Source organism: Phodopus roborovskii, unplaced genomic scaffold (assembly GCF_943737965.1).
Source record: "Phodopus roborovskii unplaced genomic scaffold, PHOROB, whole genome shotgun sequence".
NCBI lineage: Eukaryota > Metazoa > Chordata > Mammalia > Rodentia > Cricetidae > Phodopus > Phodopus roborovskii.
Window position 1 is genome coordinate 22,674,981 of NW_026125391.1, and position 21,140 is coordinate 22,696,120.

General features: G+C 46.6%; 1 protein-coding gene across 1 annotated transcript in view; it reads left to right on the forward strand.

Annotated features, from left to right (window-relative positions):
• Positions 1 to 21,140, forward strand: part of Epas1 (endothelial PAS domain protein 1) — an 80,737-nt gene that overhangs the window by 51,630 nt on the left and 7,967 nt on the right. Inside the window, exons 3-8 of the mRNA XM_051175212.1 lie at positions 1,788 to 1,939; positions 2,362 to 2,446; positions 6,142 to 6,260; positions 6,373 to 6,578; positions 15,916 to 16,022; positions 20,495 to 20,642. Of these exons, the coding sequence (XP_051031169.1) occupies positions 1,788 to 1,939; positions 2,362 to 2,446; positions 6,142 to 6,260; positions 6,373 to 6,578; positions 15,916 to 16,022; positions 20,495 to 20,642 (817 nt within the window). The remainder of the gene's footprint in view (positions 1 to 1,787; positions 1,940 to 2,361; positions 2,447 to 6,141; positions 6,261 to 6,372; positions 6,579 to 15,915; positions 16,023 to 20,494; positions 20,643 to 21,140) is intronic.

Genomic DNA, 21,140 nt, shown 5'->3' on the forward strand with positions numbered 1-21,140 from the left:
TTCAGCAAGGGTCTTTGGTCTTGACTGCACAGCGTGATGCCACTCGCCAAGTGGCCCAGCTATCTAACTGCATTTTGTGCTCCCAGGAAGAGTCTCCATTTGAAAGTCTCCTTTTACACCAGTAAATATTAACTATCTTAAGTGGCAGCCTGCCAGGCATTCTTGGACTGATGCTTGTGCTAGATGAATGCATATTCTCATTGTTGTTGCTGTTTCTATTCTTTGAGACACGGTCATATTATGTAGCTCTGGCTAGCCTTAAACTCACTATGTAGACACCAGGCTGATCTTAGACTCAGAGATCCACTTGCTTCTGCCTCCTGAGAGCTGGGATTAAGGGCCTGGACTACCACACCTGGTTGAATGCAGATTTTCAAAGCACAGGTACATTTGGCACTAAATAATGAATTAGAGGAAGGTACAGTCTGTAGTCTGAGGACAACAGCGAAGGGCCAGGGCCTGGGAGTTCTTTTTGTCTGGACAAGAGCAAAGCCTATATTTTGCAGATAACAAAGGTGGACTTGGTAGTCCAGGGTATACAGAGTACAATGTTTGGGGTAGATCTTTCCCCCATGTTACCCCCCCCCCACCCTAGCATCTGCCTGTTTAGTCTCTCACTCTGTTTTGTGCCTCTAAGTTTCATTCTTTTGAAACTATTCTGTATGCTATTCCCAGACTAATGTCCCCAGAGTAGTGCTCTGAGATGCCACCTCTCTGCCCCTTGGGCTGGAAAAGGAGGTCCTGCAGAATGCTGGGCTTTCTTTACTTGTCCAGTCTCTGGTACCTGGGGAATGGATCTTCTACATCCAGGCAGGCTCTTCTGGGTCCTGGGAGGAAGCCTTGCCGCATGTGTTTCGGAGTGGCAGCCCAGTCCTGTCCAGACTGACAAGCCTCTCTTTCCATCCTAGTGTGAACTCTGCATCATGAGTCTTCTCAACCCTGCCTCTTTAGAAAGAGTTGCCACCTCTCCACTACTGCGAACTAATTCTCCTCCTCCAACCCCTGGAGCACTTGCTCTCTGCACCCCTACGTGGGTGCCACACTGCAGCAGGTGTGAGGGTTTATTTAGCTTTGTGAGGTGGGTGACATGAATTCTCCAGCTTGGCTCTGAAAGATGTGAGGATAGTGACAATGTCTTAGACGGGACAGATGGGGTAAAGAGTTCACAATGGTTGATACCAAGGTGATGGAAATCACTCTTCCGGGTTTGCCGATGAGGAAACTGATGTCCAAACAGTTGTTACCCAAAGTCCTAGCCTGCTGGGAGACAGATCTAGGAATAGATACAATATTTGACTGCAAAGTTTGCAAGATGGTTGGACATGGTCACTGTATTCGGCGCCTGGGGCTTGCTAGCTTTCTAGACTTCACAACCTATGGCGAATGGCTTAACTTTAAGTCTAGCTCTGTAAAGTGAGACCAGGGATAGTTCCTACTTCATGAGTCACTGTAACACCTGTGTTCAGTGCAGTGGCTGCCTGTGGTTATTGCACACACAACATGAGTAGCTAAAATATTTCTAGCCTCTACCACCATCATTACTACTGATACCACAAGTACTGTTACCAGAACAACCACGCTGTACCAAAATCATTGGCAATGTGTTCTGGGTGTTTCATCTAGTGTCCACTCATCAGGCACGTGGCAGACACTTGGATAGTTGGCAATATGCATTTCCCAAGAAGGCCACCTTGTGCCCTGGAGCCATGCCTGACCATCCTCCATCCCTTCAGTCATGTCTGTTTTAACACCACACTCAAGCATGTTGTCTATCTTTCTCTTTCCAGTCTGCTCTGAAAATGAATCCGAAGCTGAGGCTGACCAGCAGATGGATAACTTGTACCTGAAAGCCTTGGAGGGTTTCATTGCTGTGGTGACCCAAGATGGTGATATGATCTTTCTTTCGGAAAACATCAGCAAGTTCATGGGACTGACCCAGGTGACACCCTCCTCTGACTCATTCATAAGGGGCAAATGTCTTCATTTGGGGGATACAGACTACTGTTAGGTCCTGGCTACCATCTCTCTTGACTTCTTAAGTGTGCCCATCCTGATGATTATGACTCTTGGGCCACAAGCCTCAGGAACACGCTCCTCCGTGGCAAGGGGCTTGACATGGCTTGTGACCATCCTGACAGATCTCTTATTGCCAGATTAACATGGCAACCCTTAAGAATCAAGTCCCTGTCACCACCAATAGCACTGTTACATCTGTAAGTCCGTGGACCTAGTGTTCATAGACTGTCAGTGATCACTCAACTCAATCTCCTTGCCTCCAAATCTAGAAGGTATCCCAGCTTCCCTCTTGAAATATGACCTCATTATTAGGAGTGACCAAGTCTGCCCTTGCTTTTAAAACAGGTAGAACTAACAGGACACAGTATCTTTGACTTCACTCACCCTTGTGACCATGAGGAGATCCGTGAGAACCTGACTCTCAAAAATGGTAAAGTGTTGTTCTATGCTTTCATTCTTCTTGTGACTCCCCTCCCCCAAGCCTAATCATAAAGGCCAGATGGATTATGGTATGGTGCCTCAAAAAATGACACCCATAGGCTCGTGGGTGGGTGTACAGCCTTTGAGTTGAGATTATGTGACCCAGGACTCATACTGCCTGTCATACTGCCAGGGTACTCCTTCAGGTCAGAGTGCCATCTCTGGGAGGTTTCGTCACCTGGGATCAATTATCTCTGCCAAGTGATGCCACCCAAACCAATAACTTCATCAACACCAGATTATTTATGGGAGATGCTACAGATGTCTTTTGTTGTGTATCAAACCAACCAAAACACAGGCTTAAGCAATCTCCCAAGTTTCTGTGGGTTCTGTGGGTGAGTCTCTTGCTTTAGATGACATCAGCTGGATTGCAGTCATCAGAAGCTGGACTAGGCTGAAGTGATCAAAATGGCTCCCCTGTGCCTTGTAGCTAGGACACATTGACCACGGATCTCTGGTATCTAGCCAGTGTCAGTAGATATGAGGATCACACAGGCAGGCAGCAGGCACTTGTGACATCCAAACAAAAAGCATGAATGAGGCAAGGCGCTTCAGACGAACTAACCCTTTGGGGCTGGAGAGATGGCTCAGTGGTTAAGAGCACAGGCAGCTCTTCCTGGGGTCCCGAGTGTGCCTCCCTGTTCCCTCATACTGCCTGTTACTCCAGCTCCAGGACATCAAGTGGCTTCTTCTGGCCTGTCTGAGCACTTGCACAAATGCACACACAAACACACAGGTAAATAGTGCAGTAAATCTTTCAAAACCAAACAAAATGAGCTACAGCTGTAGGCAGCGGTGGCACCCTATGATTCCCAAGATCCTCTCTGAACCTATTGCTGGTCTGGACAGACTGCCCATCAAGACATCATCCTTGTCATCTCTCATCTGTCACCACAGTGGGGCGTGTGCTCATCTGACCTGAATAACAAATACCACACCTGCAAGATTTTCTCATCACCATGCGTGCTGCAAAAGCTGAGGTTTCATTGGCTCACCTCTGCTGTTGGGATAGAGTACTGTAATCCCCACTTGGGTTTACAAAGCTTTGTAAAATTACAGCCACCTCCCTTTCCGATGCTACCCTGGCCCCTCACCTGGGTCACTGCTCTCTATCCAAAGGCCTTGCCCAGTTGACTCCCAGAGGGCACAGGCTTGGAACTGCCATGAGTTTATTTAATGTCTTGGCTATAGAGAATGATTCCTTCTCTGTGGCTTGAAGGGGCTATCATACTGCCCCCACCCACCCACATAAGATGGGATCTTACAGAGTAGCCCAGGCTGGACTCAAACTTGTAATCCTCCTTCCCAAACCCTAGGATCACAGACATGCACCAACATACCTGGGACTCAGAGGCACACTTTATTTTAAAAGCTTTTATGGATTCTTTGTGGATTCCGCAACATGCAGTCAGATTCCACTTATCTGCACCCCCCCCCATCAAAACCAAATTTAAAAGAAAACCAAAAGTACCAAAACAAAAAGAACCTTGTCGTAGAAGCTGTAGTGTGGCCCTTTGAGACACACAGTTTATTTACTCGTCTTTTCCTGCAAGCTTTCAGAAAGCACTTTCTAAAGAACTGGCTCTCGCTGCTTCTTTCCTCGAGAACTTGCTGGCCCCTGGGCTCTGAGTCTCAGTTCAATACTGACCGAGGCCTCAGTTTGATTCTGTGACTTGAACTCTGTGTCTCACTCCTATACTGCTCCTTTTCTTTCTTTTCAAGTCAGTGGCAAAAGATGAGGCTGAGTCCAGGATTTTCTAGCTTTCAGATGCACTGGCTCACAGCTAAGTGCCCTCTGCTCCTCTGAGTAGAACTTTCTGTCTTTTGATTCATGAGTGGGATTTGGGATCAATCAAACTCAGTGAATCAGTTAAGTCCCCACTGAAGGATTCAGTCTACATAGGTTCCACTTGTGGTCTAAAAACAGAGGGTCAGGGTGAATTCCTAGAGGCAGAAAAGAATGCTTTGCTGGTAAAGTGGAAGTCCTCAGATGTTGTCCTGCAGACACTTGGCAGCTACTGAAAATATTTAAACTGAGGTGGTACTATCGAATGCCAGAATGAGGAGACTCTGAAGGTTAGGGAGTTAAGAGCTCACAATAACAGCCCAGACAAACAACCACAAATGAATCTCTGTCCCCCTCATTCCCAACTCCTGGGAGCTCCCCCAGCACAGTTATAATTCATGATACTAGCCCCACCTAAAAGCTAAAATTATAAGCGACATAATTATGAAACAGTTTATCAGAACAGTCAATCTGTCACTCAGTGCGTTTCCCAAAAGATATTTGAGTCCTGTTCAAGGATCCTGATTCTTTGGATACACAGATTTCTAGACCATGTCAGTCAGCTAAGCCAGGTTCCTCAGAGGTGTGGGTGTAGCTGCAGCTTCCCCTAGAAAGAGCAGTGTGACTATTTAAAGAAGGTTCTAGATTGCGCTGTGATGCTGGGCCTTGAAGGCCCAGAATGGAGGTGGTGGTATAGACATCATTTACTTAGACACACCTGGCCTTGTACTTGCCACTCTGCAGAACAAGAAGCAGAAAAACTGGGCAGGCACTGGGGACTTGTATGGAAGGAAAGACGCTGTGGGTTCTTTGTCTCACTGATTTATTTAATCCTGGATAAAAGGTTGGTCTAATTGATCCTTGTCAAGAACATCATTAGGATAGACTTGTCCACCCAGTTCCAGTTAAAACAAGGTGTGTGTGAGACAGTATGCATGTGAGTGTGCATGTGTGAGTGTGCATGTGTGAGTGTGCATGTATGTTTGTGTTAGTGTGTGTGTGTGTGCATGTTTGTGAGTGAGCATGTATGTGAGTGTGACAGTGAATGTGTGTGTGATTTGAGAGTGTGAGTGTGTATGAACATGTGTGTGTGTGTTCATTTCCCTCCTTGACACATGTCACCATAAGGATAAAACTGATGGCACATTATCCAGGACATAGCGGTCCCGGGATGCAGATAGAAAGATAGAGATTGTTCACGTTCCTGAGAGATGGGTTAGAAACAGCAGACAGAAGTGTTCAAGATAATTCTAACTGGGAAGATTATGACCTTGGAGTAACCACAGTCTCCCTCAAACTTGTCACTAGAGGACCAGGCCTACCCCACAAGAGGCTAGTGAGACTGGTCAGAGCCTTGCTGCTCTCAGGTGACCACACTGACTGCACTGAGTGGCTGCGTGCTAAGAGAAGTGGGTATCAAATGATGAGGCAGCCCCTGCCTTTGGGTGTCCATGCTCCTGGTGATGCAATAACACAGGACCTTCTACTCAGTCTTCCTTGGGCCCAGCACCTGGCTCTCCAAGATGGAGAAGAGGCATCTGGTTTTTGCCTTCCAGTAGCCCCTCTGCTCTGAGTCTCCACAGATGGACTTGATGTTAGCTAGAGCCCCTGAGTGGCCATCTCTAGAAGTTTTGCAGGAAGCTTCCTTGACACACTTACATCTTGTAGTCTGACCACAATTGAGCCAGGACTTAGGGTACAGCCGCTGAGGTGCCATTTAGTCTTTAGGCATGAAGGACTGTGTCCATGGTAGACTGCAAGCACCTAACTACAAATGGCCAGGAAACATGGGTACAGGTTGCTTAGAAACATTGTGATTTTGACTAATTCAACTGGTTCCCATACCCTCCCCCACTCAGGCTCTGGCTTTGGAAAGAAAAGCAAGGATATGTCCACCGAACGTGACTTCTTCATGAGGATGAAGTGCACAGTCACCAACAGAGGCCGGACTGTCAACCTCAAGTCAGCCACCTGGAAGGTAGGCTGTTAGCCATGCGTTGAAGCCATGTGACCTGGGAGCAGGGGTTGCCTAAAGCCTGGGCCCTGCTTTCGCCTCTCTGACCTTTCTGACTTCTGTCATTTGTCCCCAGGTCTTGCACTGCACTGGCCAAGTGAGAGTCTACAACAACTGCCCTCCTCACAATAGCCTCTGTGGCTACAAGGAGCCCCTGCTGTCCTGCCTCATCATCATGTGTGAACCTATCCAGCACCCATCCCACATGGACATCCCCTTGGACAGTAAGACTTTCCTGAGCCGCCACAGCATGGACATGAAGTTCACCTACTGTGATGACAGGTGAGGCATTGGGAATATGTGGCATGAGCAAGGACGGGGTGGGTTTTACCTGAGTGTGTCTGTGTGTGAGATGAGATTAGGACCTACGTGTTGTGTTGCTGGCTGCAAGTTCCTAGACTCAGTGTCATTTTACAAGTCCTACCAGAGATCCCTAGCACCATAGTTTGAAGTCTCCCATTGATATAGCCTTTGGGGTCTGTCTTTAGAACTATTCTGTAGTGATTGTTGTCATTATTATGGTATGTGTGTATTTATTCAGTTAGGTATCTAGTTCCTAAAGAAATTTTCAAGGGTGGTTTCTTATCCCACATGACAAGAGTCTAGAAGAAATTCTGTAAGTGTTCTGATTCGCAGGTCAGCCAGAAGTGTAGGGCTCTGGCCTGGATATTGACCCACACTATCTCCAGTGCTTTTCCACGATGGACAGGTTTCACTCAGCCTTTACCCCTACTAGGTACAACCTCATTCTAAGCATCTGGCCTCCTTGTGAAGACTTTAAAGTGAGCTAGGCTGAACTCTAATCCCTAATTCCAAGGCAACTGGACATTTCCTTGGGGACCCAGCAATGATAAAGAGTATGGACTTGGACTAGACAGCCTAGGCTCTGATGTAGTCATACATGGTTGGTGTAAGCTTTTTCTCACCCCTTTTTAAGTTGGGAGCACACAGAAGGCTGCACAAGGAAGGCATGGCATCTTTGTTGTTGGGGTCATCACCAGGTATAAGGTGTGTGTAGACTACACCACAGTTCATAACTCCCTCCTGTCCTGTTCACGGGATCTGGATGGGGAGGAGAAAGACAGTGAGAACAGATTGTGATGAGCAGTGACTTGCACCAGGGGAAGGAAAGTCCAGTGGGAGACTGGGCTGGCTGGGTTATGCCTAGTCTGAGTAAATGGCACCACCATGCCTGATCACCTTATCCAGCATGTCCACCCCCTGAAGTGTCCCAAATGAAACTCTGGGTCATTCCCCCTGAAGTGAACGGTTTGTTCTCCGTGTATTTCAGAGGGTCCTTGTGAGAAGAAGTCACAGCACAGTGCCATTCCATAGCATGAGGAGGTCTTGTATCTCAGCTCATACCCATCCCTGGCCTCCCAAAAGCAAAGGTCTTCATCCTGAGCTCATGGAGATGGGCTTGCTCCCAAAACCTGTGGCCCACATGAGCAAGTAACTGCCTGGTCCTCCCCAGTAGCAGGAAGCCTCCAAGGCTGAAGGCAGAAGCTCCTGCCAGCCTCAGGCCCAGCTCCTCTCTTTCCCACTAGACATCTAGGGGCATCTGGTTCTGCCAGAGGATCATCTCTGCTTTCCAGATTAGCTTAGATTCTTCACTCTGAGTCTAGATATGCCCCTGTGAGTTAGTGTCCTCATGTCAGGACTGACTGTCACTTATGGCCCCATTTTGGAAGTTATATAAAAGAATCCAGGGCACTGGTAGGCATTTATTAAGTTCATTACTAAGCAGTTAGGAAGAATACTTCAACCTCATAAGGAGAGAAGCTCAACTCCATCAGTTGGCTCTGATAGTCATTTTAGTGTTGACACTGCTGTTACAGTGCTGGTCCCTGGACCCCTGTTCAAGGGGAGGTTGTTCATCACATGTGATCCTTGATCCACATGAACATTCCAGAAGACAGATGGCAAGTGCTCTCAGCAGGTCCTCTGAGATACCCTGGGAAGTCCCAATGCCTGACCCATGTCACCAGCTTGAGGTGAAATGGTAGGGCCCTTATCCAGCCACTGGTGAGTGGCTGAGGCTGTGGGCAATGATGCTGGAAGTTCCTCTGAGAAGATCTCAGCCATCACCAGGCTTCATAAGCGGGGAAGCCCTGCTGGCCTCAGGTCACTTGCCATCTGTAGATCACAGAAAAGAAAGACTTTAGAAAGGAACCCTCAGACTCCGATTATTTTTAAGGTGAGGGAAAGAAATATCCCTGCAAAAGTTAGTTTGATGTTCATCTGTTTGTTCATTATTGTGGTTTGAATGGGTTTTAGGTAAAAGCACTAGCCTTGGGTTAAAGGGGAAGGGGGACTGTCACTGAAGATACCATGTACACAGAAGTGGGAGGAGTACTGTGGTGACTTCAGTCTGGCTCAGGACTGGCAGGCAGAATAGATTCTCAGTTGAAGGATCCTATGATTTAGGGCATTGTAAGTCATCGTGGGGAGAAATGCTGTTTGTGATGTCTAAGGAAATATTGTATTTCCACAAGATCTTGCATTTCAAGGAGCCTGTTGGCATGGCCCAACTCACACAATTCTATTGTGCTGGAGAGATGAGTGAAGAGGGATGCAGACACAGAGTGCTGTGCCACACAGAGCATTGAACCGATTAGCGGATTAGGTAACCAGGGTACAGGCATAATGGTTGGTGAAGGGACTATTTTAAGTATTTAATCCCTCAGTGTTATTCAGTTGTTACTTTGGGCTGGGGAGGGGGTGGTTAGTGCTGTTTTCACTGTGTTGGGATGGGGAGAAGTGTGTGTGTGTGTGTGTGTGTGTGTGTGTGTGTGTGTGTGTACATATACCCACTAACATACCCTTCTGGGAGAAATGCTCCAAACCCAGCCAGGGCCATTTTTAATCCAAGGAATTCTCCTGGTTGGTGACATCTGACACAAGGGGGTCGTTTTCCCCTAGTGAAAGCTAGAAAAGAAGCTGAAGAAAGGCAGTTTTGCACTTCCCTTTGATTGTGTCTATGGTCGTCATATAGCAGCTAATAAGAGGGGAAGGGAGGGGGCCGTAGAGAGGGAAGAGAAGGGGAAAGGCAATGCAGGAGGTGTCTGATCACTTGTTGAACTCTCAGATTTCCATAATCAATCAATTTAAAAACATCCAGTTCTGATGCACCTCAAGTCCAAAACACATTTATGGTCCCTTAGTGGGAAGAGGGAGTGCTTGATGTTTCCTATTAATTGAGACATCAAACACTTTAAAACCCTGCAATAACTTCCGCCATTCCCAACTAAGTACAGGGCACAGTCATGGCGTAGACATTATTGCTTATCTGGAAAGCTTGGAGCTAAACATGTTCCAGATTTTAGAGGTTAGGGAAAACACTGCATAGACGTTCCTAACTCAACCTGGAAATTCAAAATCCAAAGTGCTCTAGAACCCAGAACTTTTCAGATGTCTTGCTGGCACCTGTGAGCCAGTATTTTCAGATGAAAGGTGCTCAGCCTGCCTATGGCTGACTGCTGTCACCCAGACAACAGGTTCTAAAGTTGCTTATCCAGGTTGAAGAGAAAGTACTCCCCACCCCCGCCCCCAGCAGCCTCTCTCCCAGGGATGGCCTGCCCCAGCATTCTGAGTGCTAAGGATGACTTTATTATCGGCATGACTGATGCTGTTCTCCACTGTGCACACAAACACCAAGAGTTCTTAGTCTGCTTCTTAGAATGCTAAGGAACTAATTCATGAGCTGTTACTCAGGGAACATCTGCCCCGTATCGAAACTTGTATCAGAGAAGGAAGAAATGACTCTCAGTGGCTAAGAGTTCTGAGCTTTGGACACAAGTGCTTGGTGAAACCACAGTGAATTTATAGTACAAAGCAGAACATGCCATTCATTCATCCAAGGAACACCAAAGACATTCCCAAATCCTTTAAAGGGGCCGAGTCTTTTTTTTTTTTTTTTTTTTTTTTTTAATTCATGTGGACATGCCATCTAGTGGCCAAGTAGAATAACTGTGAAGAAAGCCAACTCATCAAGAATACTAGTTTTCTTTTAAAAGTCACCCTATATTCCTTGTGTGATTTTGTGAGTCTTCCTGTGTCCTGATTGGCTTTGTGTGTCAACTTGACACAAGCTAGAGCCATCAGGGAGGCAGGAACCTCAGCTGAGAAAACGCCTCCTTTAGATTCAGCTGTAAGGCATTTGTTCTCATTTAGTGATTTCACCATGGTGGGTGGTGCCATCCCGGGGCAAGTGGGCCTGGGTGCTATAAGAAATCAGGCTGAGAAAGCCATGAGGCATGAGTCAGTAAGCAGCATCCTCCATGTCCTCTGCATCAGCTCCTGCCTCCAGGATCCTGCCCTGTTTGAGTTCCTGTCCTGACTTCTTTCAGTGATGAATAGAGATGTGGAAGTGTAAGCCAAATAAATCCTTTCCTCCCCAACTTGCTTTTTGGTCATGGTGTTTCATCAGAGCAATAAAAACCCTAAGAAATCCTATAGCTTGGAAAGGTGTATGAAAATTACAGTATGCATTTGAAACTAATGAATAAAAATAAACCATTTAGTCTTTACAGCAAGGAATTTGATAGCAACCCTGTTTTGTCAAAAACAATCCAAGACATAACCAGGAATCAGGTTAGTAAGTTAAGATGGCTTATGGTATGGGGCTGTAGTGATGGCTCGGTAGCTAAGATGCATACTGATTGCAGAGGATCTGAATACTGGGTATTGATGGACTTTTCTTTGTCCTACCAGGTCCCGCTGCCCTTCTCAGCCCCAAATAAACACATGGATGCTATATTAGTTATAAAATTGTTGGCCAATGACTAGGGATTCTTACTGGCTAGCTCTGTCTTAATTATTAACCCACAACTACTAATCTATGTATTTCTACATAGCCTTATTTTACCAGAGAATGCCTGGAACATCATCCTGTCTTCTCGGTCAACTACATTGTCTCCTCTTTGGTGGTCTCCCTCTGCCTACCTTTCCCAGAATTCTCATCTCCTCACCCCACCTATCTTCCTGCTTCAATTTGCCATACAGTGTTTTATTCATCAACCAATAAGAGAAACATATATACAGAATGACAACCCTCATTAACGTGTCTGTCTGCCCCCCTCCCCAACATTCATATAATTACATCTACTTGTAACTCTACTTTTCTACATATAGGGGAATCCAACCTCTGGCATCTGTACTCACATGTATACTCTCTCTCTCTCTCTCTCTCTCTCTCTCTCTCTCTCTCTCTCTCACACACACACACACACACACACACACACACACACAAAATGCAGTTTTCAGGAGGAACTTATACAGAATCAAAGGCGTGAGATGCACATGTGTGAAGACTACTGTGAATGTTTTAAGTCGAAGAATAAAAGACTGACTTCAAGCAAATTGCTTGTAAAATAGCATGTTCTTTATTGAACATTGGAAGCGTTTCACAAATCTGTTGGCCACTTTTTCTATAGGATGGTATTGTCTTAATTTCGGGGTTATCTCTTGCAAGGACAGCACATGTATTCTGGCTGTATATATAATTGATTCTACATACTTTTATGGATGGGCCCATGCCCTTCAGGGGCTATCATGTGCTTCTTTAGACCCTAAAGTTAGACTCTAATGGGCTCTGTGTCCTTGTACCTGCTCAGCTGACAATGTTCTGGAATCAGCTCTAACCATGTTTGTGTAAAAATACTCACATGTTATCCTGCCTCATCTAGACTGCTGGAAATGTTCTACAAACACTCTCTGGAGTTTATCTCGGAGTTTCCTAGCTCTTACAGTTCAAACCATTCTATGATCTCCTTCTCACATTTCTCTAGTACTTAAAGAAAATTATATAATACCATATACAAATAGTCCATATAAAATGTATTAAAATGAGCAGGTCTTAATTTCTGAGGAGCAAATAATCTAGGTGTCATTAAAGAAATGCATTGCCAATGCTTACAACTGTACAGAAACTTAAATGAGTGTCTTAAGGAACAGAAGGGAAGAGCAGACTTGAGTGAAAGCATTTATTAATGAAACCATTCTTGGGGAAACATGTAGGTGTTCAAAAGTGCTCAAAACTTTCACCTTCATAAAGAGTTCAAATACTCTGTATCTTGTTTGTATGATTAATTTACTTAGCAAACCTTTTATCTCTGTTGGGAACAGGGCTAGAAATGGCACCCAGGTCTCCCTAGCCTCCAGCCAGTGAGCTCTGTCCCTCTCATGAACAACCTATGGAGGTTAACAGCTGGGATGAATAAAGGGAGGCCCCATGAGGCATGTGGCTGCTTTCTCCTGCCTCTTGAGCTCCTCAGAGAATAATTCCCTTCCTAGCCTTATTCTAGTAAGCCATGCTATACAACACTTCTAGACATATATTTTAACATACCACATTCTATTTTGTATGCACCTGTGTGTACATATATGTATGGGTTTGCTTGCCTGCAGCCATGCTCTTGAAGATCAAAGGTCAACTCTCTGTCATTCTTCAAATTGGTTTTTGAAGCATGTTCTCACAGTGAGCCTGGAACTTACTGTTTGGCTAGACTGACTGGCCGGTAAGCTCCCAGGATCTGCCCGTCATACCACCACCACCCCTTACCTCCAGCACTGGGATTCTGAACAGACATGGTCAGCAATGTAACTGCTTTTTACATAGAGGCTGGGGATCAGAATTCACTTCTCCATGCCTGCAAAGCGAGCCCTTAACCCACTGAGCTGTCTCCCCAATCACTTGTAGACTGCTTTAAGAATAAAGAGCCATTGTGGGCAGTGAATAAGTCATCTCACACACTATAGGCACATCTCACTTTGAAGGCCAAAGTCAGTGTCAGGTCCATCACATGCTTTCTTGGGGTAACACTGGTCTCAGAACCAGTAACCTCCGGGTATGCATTGTCTCTTTCCTCTTTCTCTTCCTTTCCTGCCTCCTTGGAGCTGTCCAGCCTTGTCTCTGCTCCCTTCATCCTTGGTCGTTGTCTTTTTCTGCTTGTCCTCTGCTTTGAGATCTGATGAATTACATCTTTTTACATCACCCTCTTCTCTCAGATCAGCCCCAAGTTGACTTTCAAGTTTATGGGTGACCCCAGCTGATTCTTCTCATGGTGAGTCAAGGATCTTTAACTAGGAAGACAGACGTGGTTGCTCTGCCCTGATGGAGAGAGCAGCTGCCACTCTTATCAGAGCCCGTTCTTGTGCAGCCAGGGAAATGAGCAGGGAAGGCCCCAGGGGCCAAAGCAGTGACCCTATAAACAAGTTCAGTTCTTTAACCTCCCTGTGGCGTCGGTGTGCTTGCGGTTGGGGGCAAATGGCCATTAGATTTAAGTTGGGGCTTCCTGGCTTTGTGATGTCTGGCGACCCAAATGTTCTGCGATTGTGTTTGGGCTGTGTATTTCCCAGTTTTTACAGGAGTCTGTTTAAAGGAGCAAAGGGAGGGGGACATTAAATATTTATTTTGGCTGACAAGATAAATGACAGCTCCTAGTGGGAAGATAACTGGCAAGTCTGAAACCTACTTTTGTTTGTCTTCCAGAACTTGCCCATTGTGTGCCTCTGAATGAATGATACAGTAATTAGATAAAAACATCTTATTGTGAGGCTAATTATAATATTTACTTGGAGCATTTTGATGGAAAGATCCTAATCATGAAAGGAAATGAGATTCCTTCAGGAAAGAGAATTATCTCTTTCTTAGAAGGCCAATGGATTCAGTATTCAGGGTTTCTAGAGAATTCTGCCTCTGCCCAGTCAGACTTACCAATCAATGACCCTGTAAGTGGTCATCCTGTTGTCACTATGCTTTTGACTTCCAGGCAAAGTTTGAAATGTACTTGACTTACCAAGAATGCCATACGGTGGGGGTACAGGCAAAACTGCTCCTCTCATCATTCTCCTCCAACTTCATCTCAGCTAAAGTGCCTTTGGGTGCTCGGTGGAGCTAACCTTTGTTTGACAAAGACTCAGACCTCCAGCATAGTATCTAGGCAGAACACTTACCACTCCTCTGCTTGCATAATGGCAGGCACGGTGCAGGATGGAGGGGTAGACTGAAGACTATGATGGGCTGCTAGAGGTACTCATGTGTGTATGTACGTGCATGTGTACATACATGTAAACATGGTTGCAGTGAGGTGGTCAGTCATGCTTAAGGAAGGAAAGGAGACGGTTAGTGACCGGGTTCCTCAGTAGTGCTGGATTGACAGGCCTCGGTTGTGCCTTAGATTCAAAGAGGACATGAGTGGAGTGCTTGCCCAGCACTCACCGTGGTAGGGGCAACAGGAGAAGGCACCCTTCCTAGGCCACTGCTCATGGCCTTTGGGACTCTGCAGGGCCTAAGGAATTGAAGGGGGCTCTGTGGAGAAAGAGAGGCCTCAGGCTGACCCTAGAGGAGTTAAGGCTTGCAGGTGGTGAGAGGAGAGGAGAGGAGGCCAGGACCCTAGGGTATGTGGAGCAGGGCAAGTGAGCTGAAAAGTAGCTTGGAAACCAAGCCTGGACACTGGGGATACCCGGAACCTGGGCAGCTTTCCCTAGCCCAGAGAACAGCACAGTCATTTAGAATGATAAAGTCTAAGAGACACATGCATGTTACCATGGGGATGGAAAGGATATGGAACAGCAAATTGAGCACACGGGGCCAGTGTTTTCCTCTCCTTGTCTTTAGCCTCTGCCCAGGAAACATGGGACACAGCCGTGTCCGAAGGAACGTGCTTCCCAGTAGGACTATCTTAATGAGCCCCTATCATCAGTCCTGACTTGTGATGTGCTGAGTAAACCGGACAGCGCACTCATGAGGGGACACGTATAAAGTATCAAAGATGGACAAATTGTACACAGGAAGGACATAATGACACAGAAGGTTGCCACCACAGTGGTCCTAGGGCAGGCTTCTGTTCATTCAGACTGAGCAAACTGAACTCACAGAAGGGTTCCATGCTTCTCCATGGCTCTCACCTGCCCAGTTTCCATCAAAATCAGAATGAACACATCTATACTCGGTACAGCCATGCCCTGTTCTGGCCTTGCTGCCTGAAGTTATCTGCAAGGACTGGTTTTATGTTTCTCCCTCTTAGCAACCTATGTCAGTTAGAGACATACCAAGGGTCACAAATGGCACCTGAGAAGCATCTAGGGGGGTGACACGATAGCGCAGATGGCTCTCCCTGCCTGACTCTTCCTTGCCATATTGTCCCCACACCTGGGCCACAGGGTTCCCATTTAAACATTCCTCAGCTTCCACTAGAATGAGCTCAGGCCTGGGGTCAGGAGGCCTCAGCTCTTGGTCCTATTCTGACCTGGGCACTTGCCCGATAACAAGCCATCGGCCCTCCTGGATCTCCATGAATTCATCTGTATGAACCAGGAGATGGAGCTGGGTGGGCCCTTCCTGACACCAAGACTTCTTAGATAGATCTCTGTGAGTAGTGAAGTCCTCTGGGATAGGACTTCAGGAAGGGTAGGAGGTGTGGGGACATGGCGGGAGGGGCCAGACAGCCCACAGTTGTAGGCCCAGTGTGATGGGGTTTTGCCTTAATGAATAAATGGTGTGACCAGAGTATGTAATTGATAGCTTTCTCGGTTGAGCTTCTGAAGCCCCTGATTGCTTGCTCTGCGGAGCTCATCTGGTCTCTCCACCTCACCTGTTGGTTTCTTTTTAATTCAGAATCATGGAACTGGTTGGTTACCACCCCGAGGAGCTACTTGGTCGCTCTGCTTATGAGTTCTACCATGCCCTGGACTCAGAGAACATGACCAAAAGTCACCAGAACTGTGAGTTCCTAGAGTACCCTGTGTCCTTGTCATCTGCCCTTGAGGAGTAAGGTTAACAAGACATAGCCTTGCTTACTTCCTTCCCAGAGTCACCAACTTGGGTGGCAGTTAAGGTAGATGCCATCAAGATGGTCAGAGAATCACAGCTGCCACCAGTCTATAAATGCTTTTATGCAAGTTAAGAAAAGACTCAGGGGTCCTCTTAAGCAGTTAACATTCTATACTACTGTCATGGGCAGCCCTGAAGGACATCTCTACAAGTTAGAGTATAACCAGCATGATTCTGTGCTGGAGCAGCAAGTATTTCAGCATAGAAGAGGGGTCTGGAAAAGTTCAAGAAGAAAGTGGGCTTGCACTGGATCAATTGTAAGGGTAGAGAAGGATGGGGATAAACAGAAGAGAGAGTGTTAAGGGAGGGGCCTATCCAGGCAGCAGCATGTAAGAACCTGTACTTGGCTTTCTGGGGAGTAGCAACTGGTAGAGTCGATCTCTTCCCAAAGAGGTCTTGTTTGGGGGGGGGGGGGGGAGGAGGCTGAGCTTCCCAGGCTGGGTGGCCTTTAACTTAGCATCTCTCATAGTGTTAGGGCAACACAAGCCCCAAGTGAAAGATCATCTCATAGACAAATGTATGCTTGGGAGAGAGAGCATTCAAGCATGGCACTGGTACAGACAGGGCTGATGAGAAGGTGGGATAGGAGATTCAAATGGGAAAAACCCCAAGAAGCTTCCCAGCAGCCATACTGACAACAGAGGAAATGGAGTCTGTCTACCATTCCTCTCCATTCCTCTGTGTCCCAGGCAGGACAGCGAGAGCTCAGATCCACTACCTGAGCAGCAACTCCACAAGCTGCAGACAGCATGAAGAGAGAGAGAGAGAGAGAGAGAGAGAGAGAGAGAGAGCTCTCTTTTAGATTCACACTCTGACTCCCTGTAACCTTTGGGTTTCATCTGATCTACTAATACAGGCAGGACTTTATGGAATCTCACTCAGACAAATCTCACACTGTGATCTCAGGCAAAAAAAAAAAAAAAAAAAAAAAAAAAAAAAAAAAAACTACTCAAAGACAATATCTTCCATCCAGCCTGACTTAGCGACCCAGGGATGGCAGAGAGACAGAGACCAGGGCATTCTCGAATGCTGTGACTGTGACCCAGCTAGAGATTGCAGCCCTCTCTTGGAGGGAGAGCCTAATGCTTTTGTGTCTCCTAGGGATTCCCCCTTCCCACAGCAGGTTGGTAGAGACACACAGCTGTACTCTACCTAGCTCTGGCTTAGCTCACCAGCCAGTGCCTCCGGGTTTGGCTTCCTTCCTTCCTCTGCCTTCTAAGCCAAGCCATCAACACAGGGAGGCAAGGGCTTGCTTTTTTTTTTTTTTTTTAAGTGTCTGGGAATTCTTGGAGGACAGTATTGTACTTTGTCTTCTGGGGAGGGGTGAATAGAAGGAGACAGTCAACAGGAATAGACATCATCTCACTAGGCATATGGAAAGGCCCCTCCCCTTGATCTATTAAAAAAAAAAAATGGTCCTATCAGTTTTGAGGCTGGCTCCTGAGGGAAATACGTTGGAAAAACTTTTCATTAGATACTATTTTTACTTAATCCATATATTTAATCCCCAACACACTTAAAGATAATTCACAGTCTAAACAGAAAGTACAGACTCCGGGGTATTTGGTTGGTTGATTTTGTTGTTGTTTCCCATTGGAGTTAGGTGAAGCTTGCTTTAAGCACAGAGGCCTCTCTGCTTATTGAAGAGCACTGCACCAAGCCAAGCCAAATTGGCATGGGCTAGAAACAGAGTCAGTGTCAGGAATGATGCTGTGTGTCCATCCCACCTCTCCCTGCAAATACAGTTGTACTGTAGATGGGCACTTGTCCCCTGCCAAGGTAGAGGGGCTGAGGTTGAAAGCAGGTCTAAGTTACATGTCTCCAACTCACCCATGTGCGTTTCAGCCCGTACATGTTTCCCATCAAAATGCCTGGAGAAGCTCAGTCCTCAACCAGATTTAGATAATTGAAAATCATCCTTTCCAAATGGATTACTAATTTATACATTGTTACTCTCAAAGGAGGGGCTGGAGCTGTCTCTCTTTGCTGTGCTCTTAGGAAAACAAGATTAAAGGCCATAAAAAGCCTCTCTCCCTACCAAGTAGCAGGCCCCTCACCAAGGCTGCCATTAATGAGATGATTAGGACACTGGTGTGAATGAGATTCTACTGATAGAGCAGGCCCTTGCCTGCAATTACTAGAAATGCAGTTATAACTTCTGCTTGGTGAACTGTTTCATCAAAAAGACTAAGAGCCTTGGATGTGGTTTGCATTAAGAACTGCCTAAATGAGTTAACTCCAGACTTGAAATTGTGCAAGGATCATTTCCCTGCTGAAGGTGGTCTCCTTAAGCACCAAGAAAGGAACAGCAAAGAAGACTAAAGTTCCTTCTTTGCCCAAGGAACCCATGACGGTTTAACAAAGCGGCCATAGCAGACTTTGCCTTCTCCCTTATTTCTGGGCTCAACATAATTTAGTCAGGGAGGACTGATTGCCCTGGGAATCAAAAGACCGACGGCCTAGCTTTTCCTACTGTCCTGTATAATTTGAAGTGAGTCATAGCCTTCCCAGCATGAGTCTCTCCATGTTAAAGGATGGTGTCACCCCTCCCTACAGTACAGTGTTCCATTTAAAAGATTAGATTAGGATGGCACAGCCACTTTGAAAAATAATTTGCCTGCCTCTGATAATAAAAACATGGTCTTAGCATTTAATTTAAAAGTTTCACTTCTAGCTACATGCCTGTGAGAAGTGAAACTATGTTCCAACAAAGTTCCAAAGGGGTGACAATTGCAGTTTTATTCACAATTGAAAACTCAAACATCCAGACTATATTTATGAGGGAGATACTACTCCCTCATAAAGAAGGGGGGAACACAAGGCACATCTACAACAATGTGGACCCCAAAAACACACTGATCAAGTATGACGGAGCCAGACACACAAAATATAAACTTGAGTGAGCCTATAACAAGTCTAGAAAGGACAAGAGATGATCAGTGGTTGTCTGGAATCAGACTTGGAACTAGGATTAGTTAGGCACATGAGCCCTGGTTCTGGGGGAGATGCAGTGTTTTGTGCCTTTGCTGAGGTGGTAGCTACAAAGCTGTTCACATCTGTCAACTTGTTACACTGTGTGCTTAAAATAGGTAGGTTTCCATGGAAGGTAAATAAAAATCCAGTAAAGCTGGTTTAGGAAAGGCAAGTAAAGTTGAAACGGGAATCTAATTTAGACTCCTAAGTCTGACACTCTTGAGCAGGTCAGCAATAACGTTTAGCAAAGGGAGGTTTTCGAGGGCTGCAGTTGCTGCAGGTATGAAACAGATGTTTCACATGCTAATGATAACCCACACTGTCGCTTGTCAAGTGAGGCAGCCATGACACCAGTCTCCATGTTAGTGAAAAGAAGCTCTTGCTCTCTTTTGAGCAAAAAATGGAAAATGCACTTGGAAATGGGGACAAGGACAGTCTGGGATGTAGGACCCCTCCCTGGTGTGTTTAGACAGTGATAACACACTCGAATCTAGAGGAGGAAAGAACTAAGCCGCCAGTCTCAGTGGATAGTTGGGAGGCAAGTTTAAAGAATTTCCAGTGGCCAAGGATGAAGAGGTTGTGAGGGGACTACTGGTCCTGGGCTATAGGTCTTTCTTGACCCCAGCTGAAGGGTACAGCAGTTTGTCTCACACTATCTCCACCCCCTGAAGGTAATAGAGCTAACAGATGACCTTGGAAGTTCAAAGGTCACAGTTTTTAATAAAAACAGGCCTCAGCTAGCGCTTATGGCAACCCTGTGTTATTTTGGAGGCTGAGGCAAAAGAACTGTTAAGTTTAAGGCTTGCCTGGGCTACAGGGTGAGTCCAAGGCCAGTCTGACCAATTATGTAGACTTTGTGTCAAAGTAAAAACCAACAGTTGGAGATGTAACTCTGTGGTAGATAGAGCACTTGCCTAGCATGTGTGAGGCCCTCTGCCGGTCCTTCACAGTTAGGGAATGATGAGGAGTCTACATCCCTGCATCCCACCTCTCTCCAAGATGCATCCTAGCCGCTGCTGCCTGCAGAGGGTGAAGCCTGTGAGGAAAGTAGGATGCTATCCTTGGTTATGCTTCCCTCTGAGCTGCCTGGGGGTCTGGTAAGGGAAGGGGGTTCTGAGGGGATGGCAAAGCTGTAGCATGGTCACCTCCGCACTGGGCAGGCAGTCATCTGCTTCTCTTGGAACCTCCTCTTTTTAAAATGAAGAGTTGGCTACAATGACCTCCAGCCTCTTTCCCAGCTCAGTCTTCCCAGTCTGCCCGCGGTGTCTGTCTGTCTGGCAGCTCTGTCGGTGTGCTCACCAGGCAGGCGATACGATACCCCTGTGGGATCTGAGAGTATGCTGCACACTGCTCCTCCACCTCTCTTACCTTTGCCTCTTTCCCTCCCTAGTGTGCACCAAGGGGCAGGTGGTGTCTGGCCAGTACCGTATGCTAGCAAAACACGGAGGATATGTGTGGCTGGAGACCCAGGGGACTGTCATCTACAATCCCCGCAACCTGCAGCCCCAGTGCATCATGTGTGTCAACTACGTCCTGAGGTGAGTAGGGGAGGGGATGGGGGCCCGCTCAGTGCCCTGGGCACTACCTCCTCCAAAAGCTGCTTGTAGTGGAGCCCTTCTGAGAGGTTCAGAGATCTTCAGAGTAGAGTTCTGCAGATTCCTGATGCACCTTTAGTAAAACCTTGTCTCCTCGGGTGTCTTTTCTCTGACTTGTGTTAAGGGGAGAAGATTTGTACACACCAGTCGCTTCATATTGTGTGAGGGGTAAACAGGAGAGCTGCTTGTGCTTTTGGGGAAATGCAGATGTGATGTCACACACACACACACACACACACACACACACACACACACACACACACACACCATCCCTGGGAGGAACACAAGAGGCAGCTGTTGCTAATACAAAGGAAACTGACACAGCATCCGGGTACCTTGTGCACCAGCAGCTCAAGCACAGTGTAGCCATCTGAAACAGCCCATAGGCAGAGGTCATTCTCATTGCCTCTGCTTCCATGGCCCAGACAATACTCTTTCCAA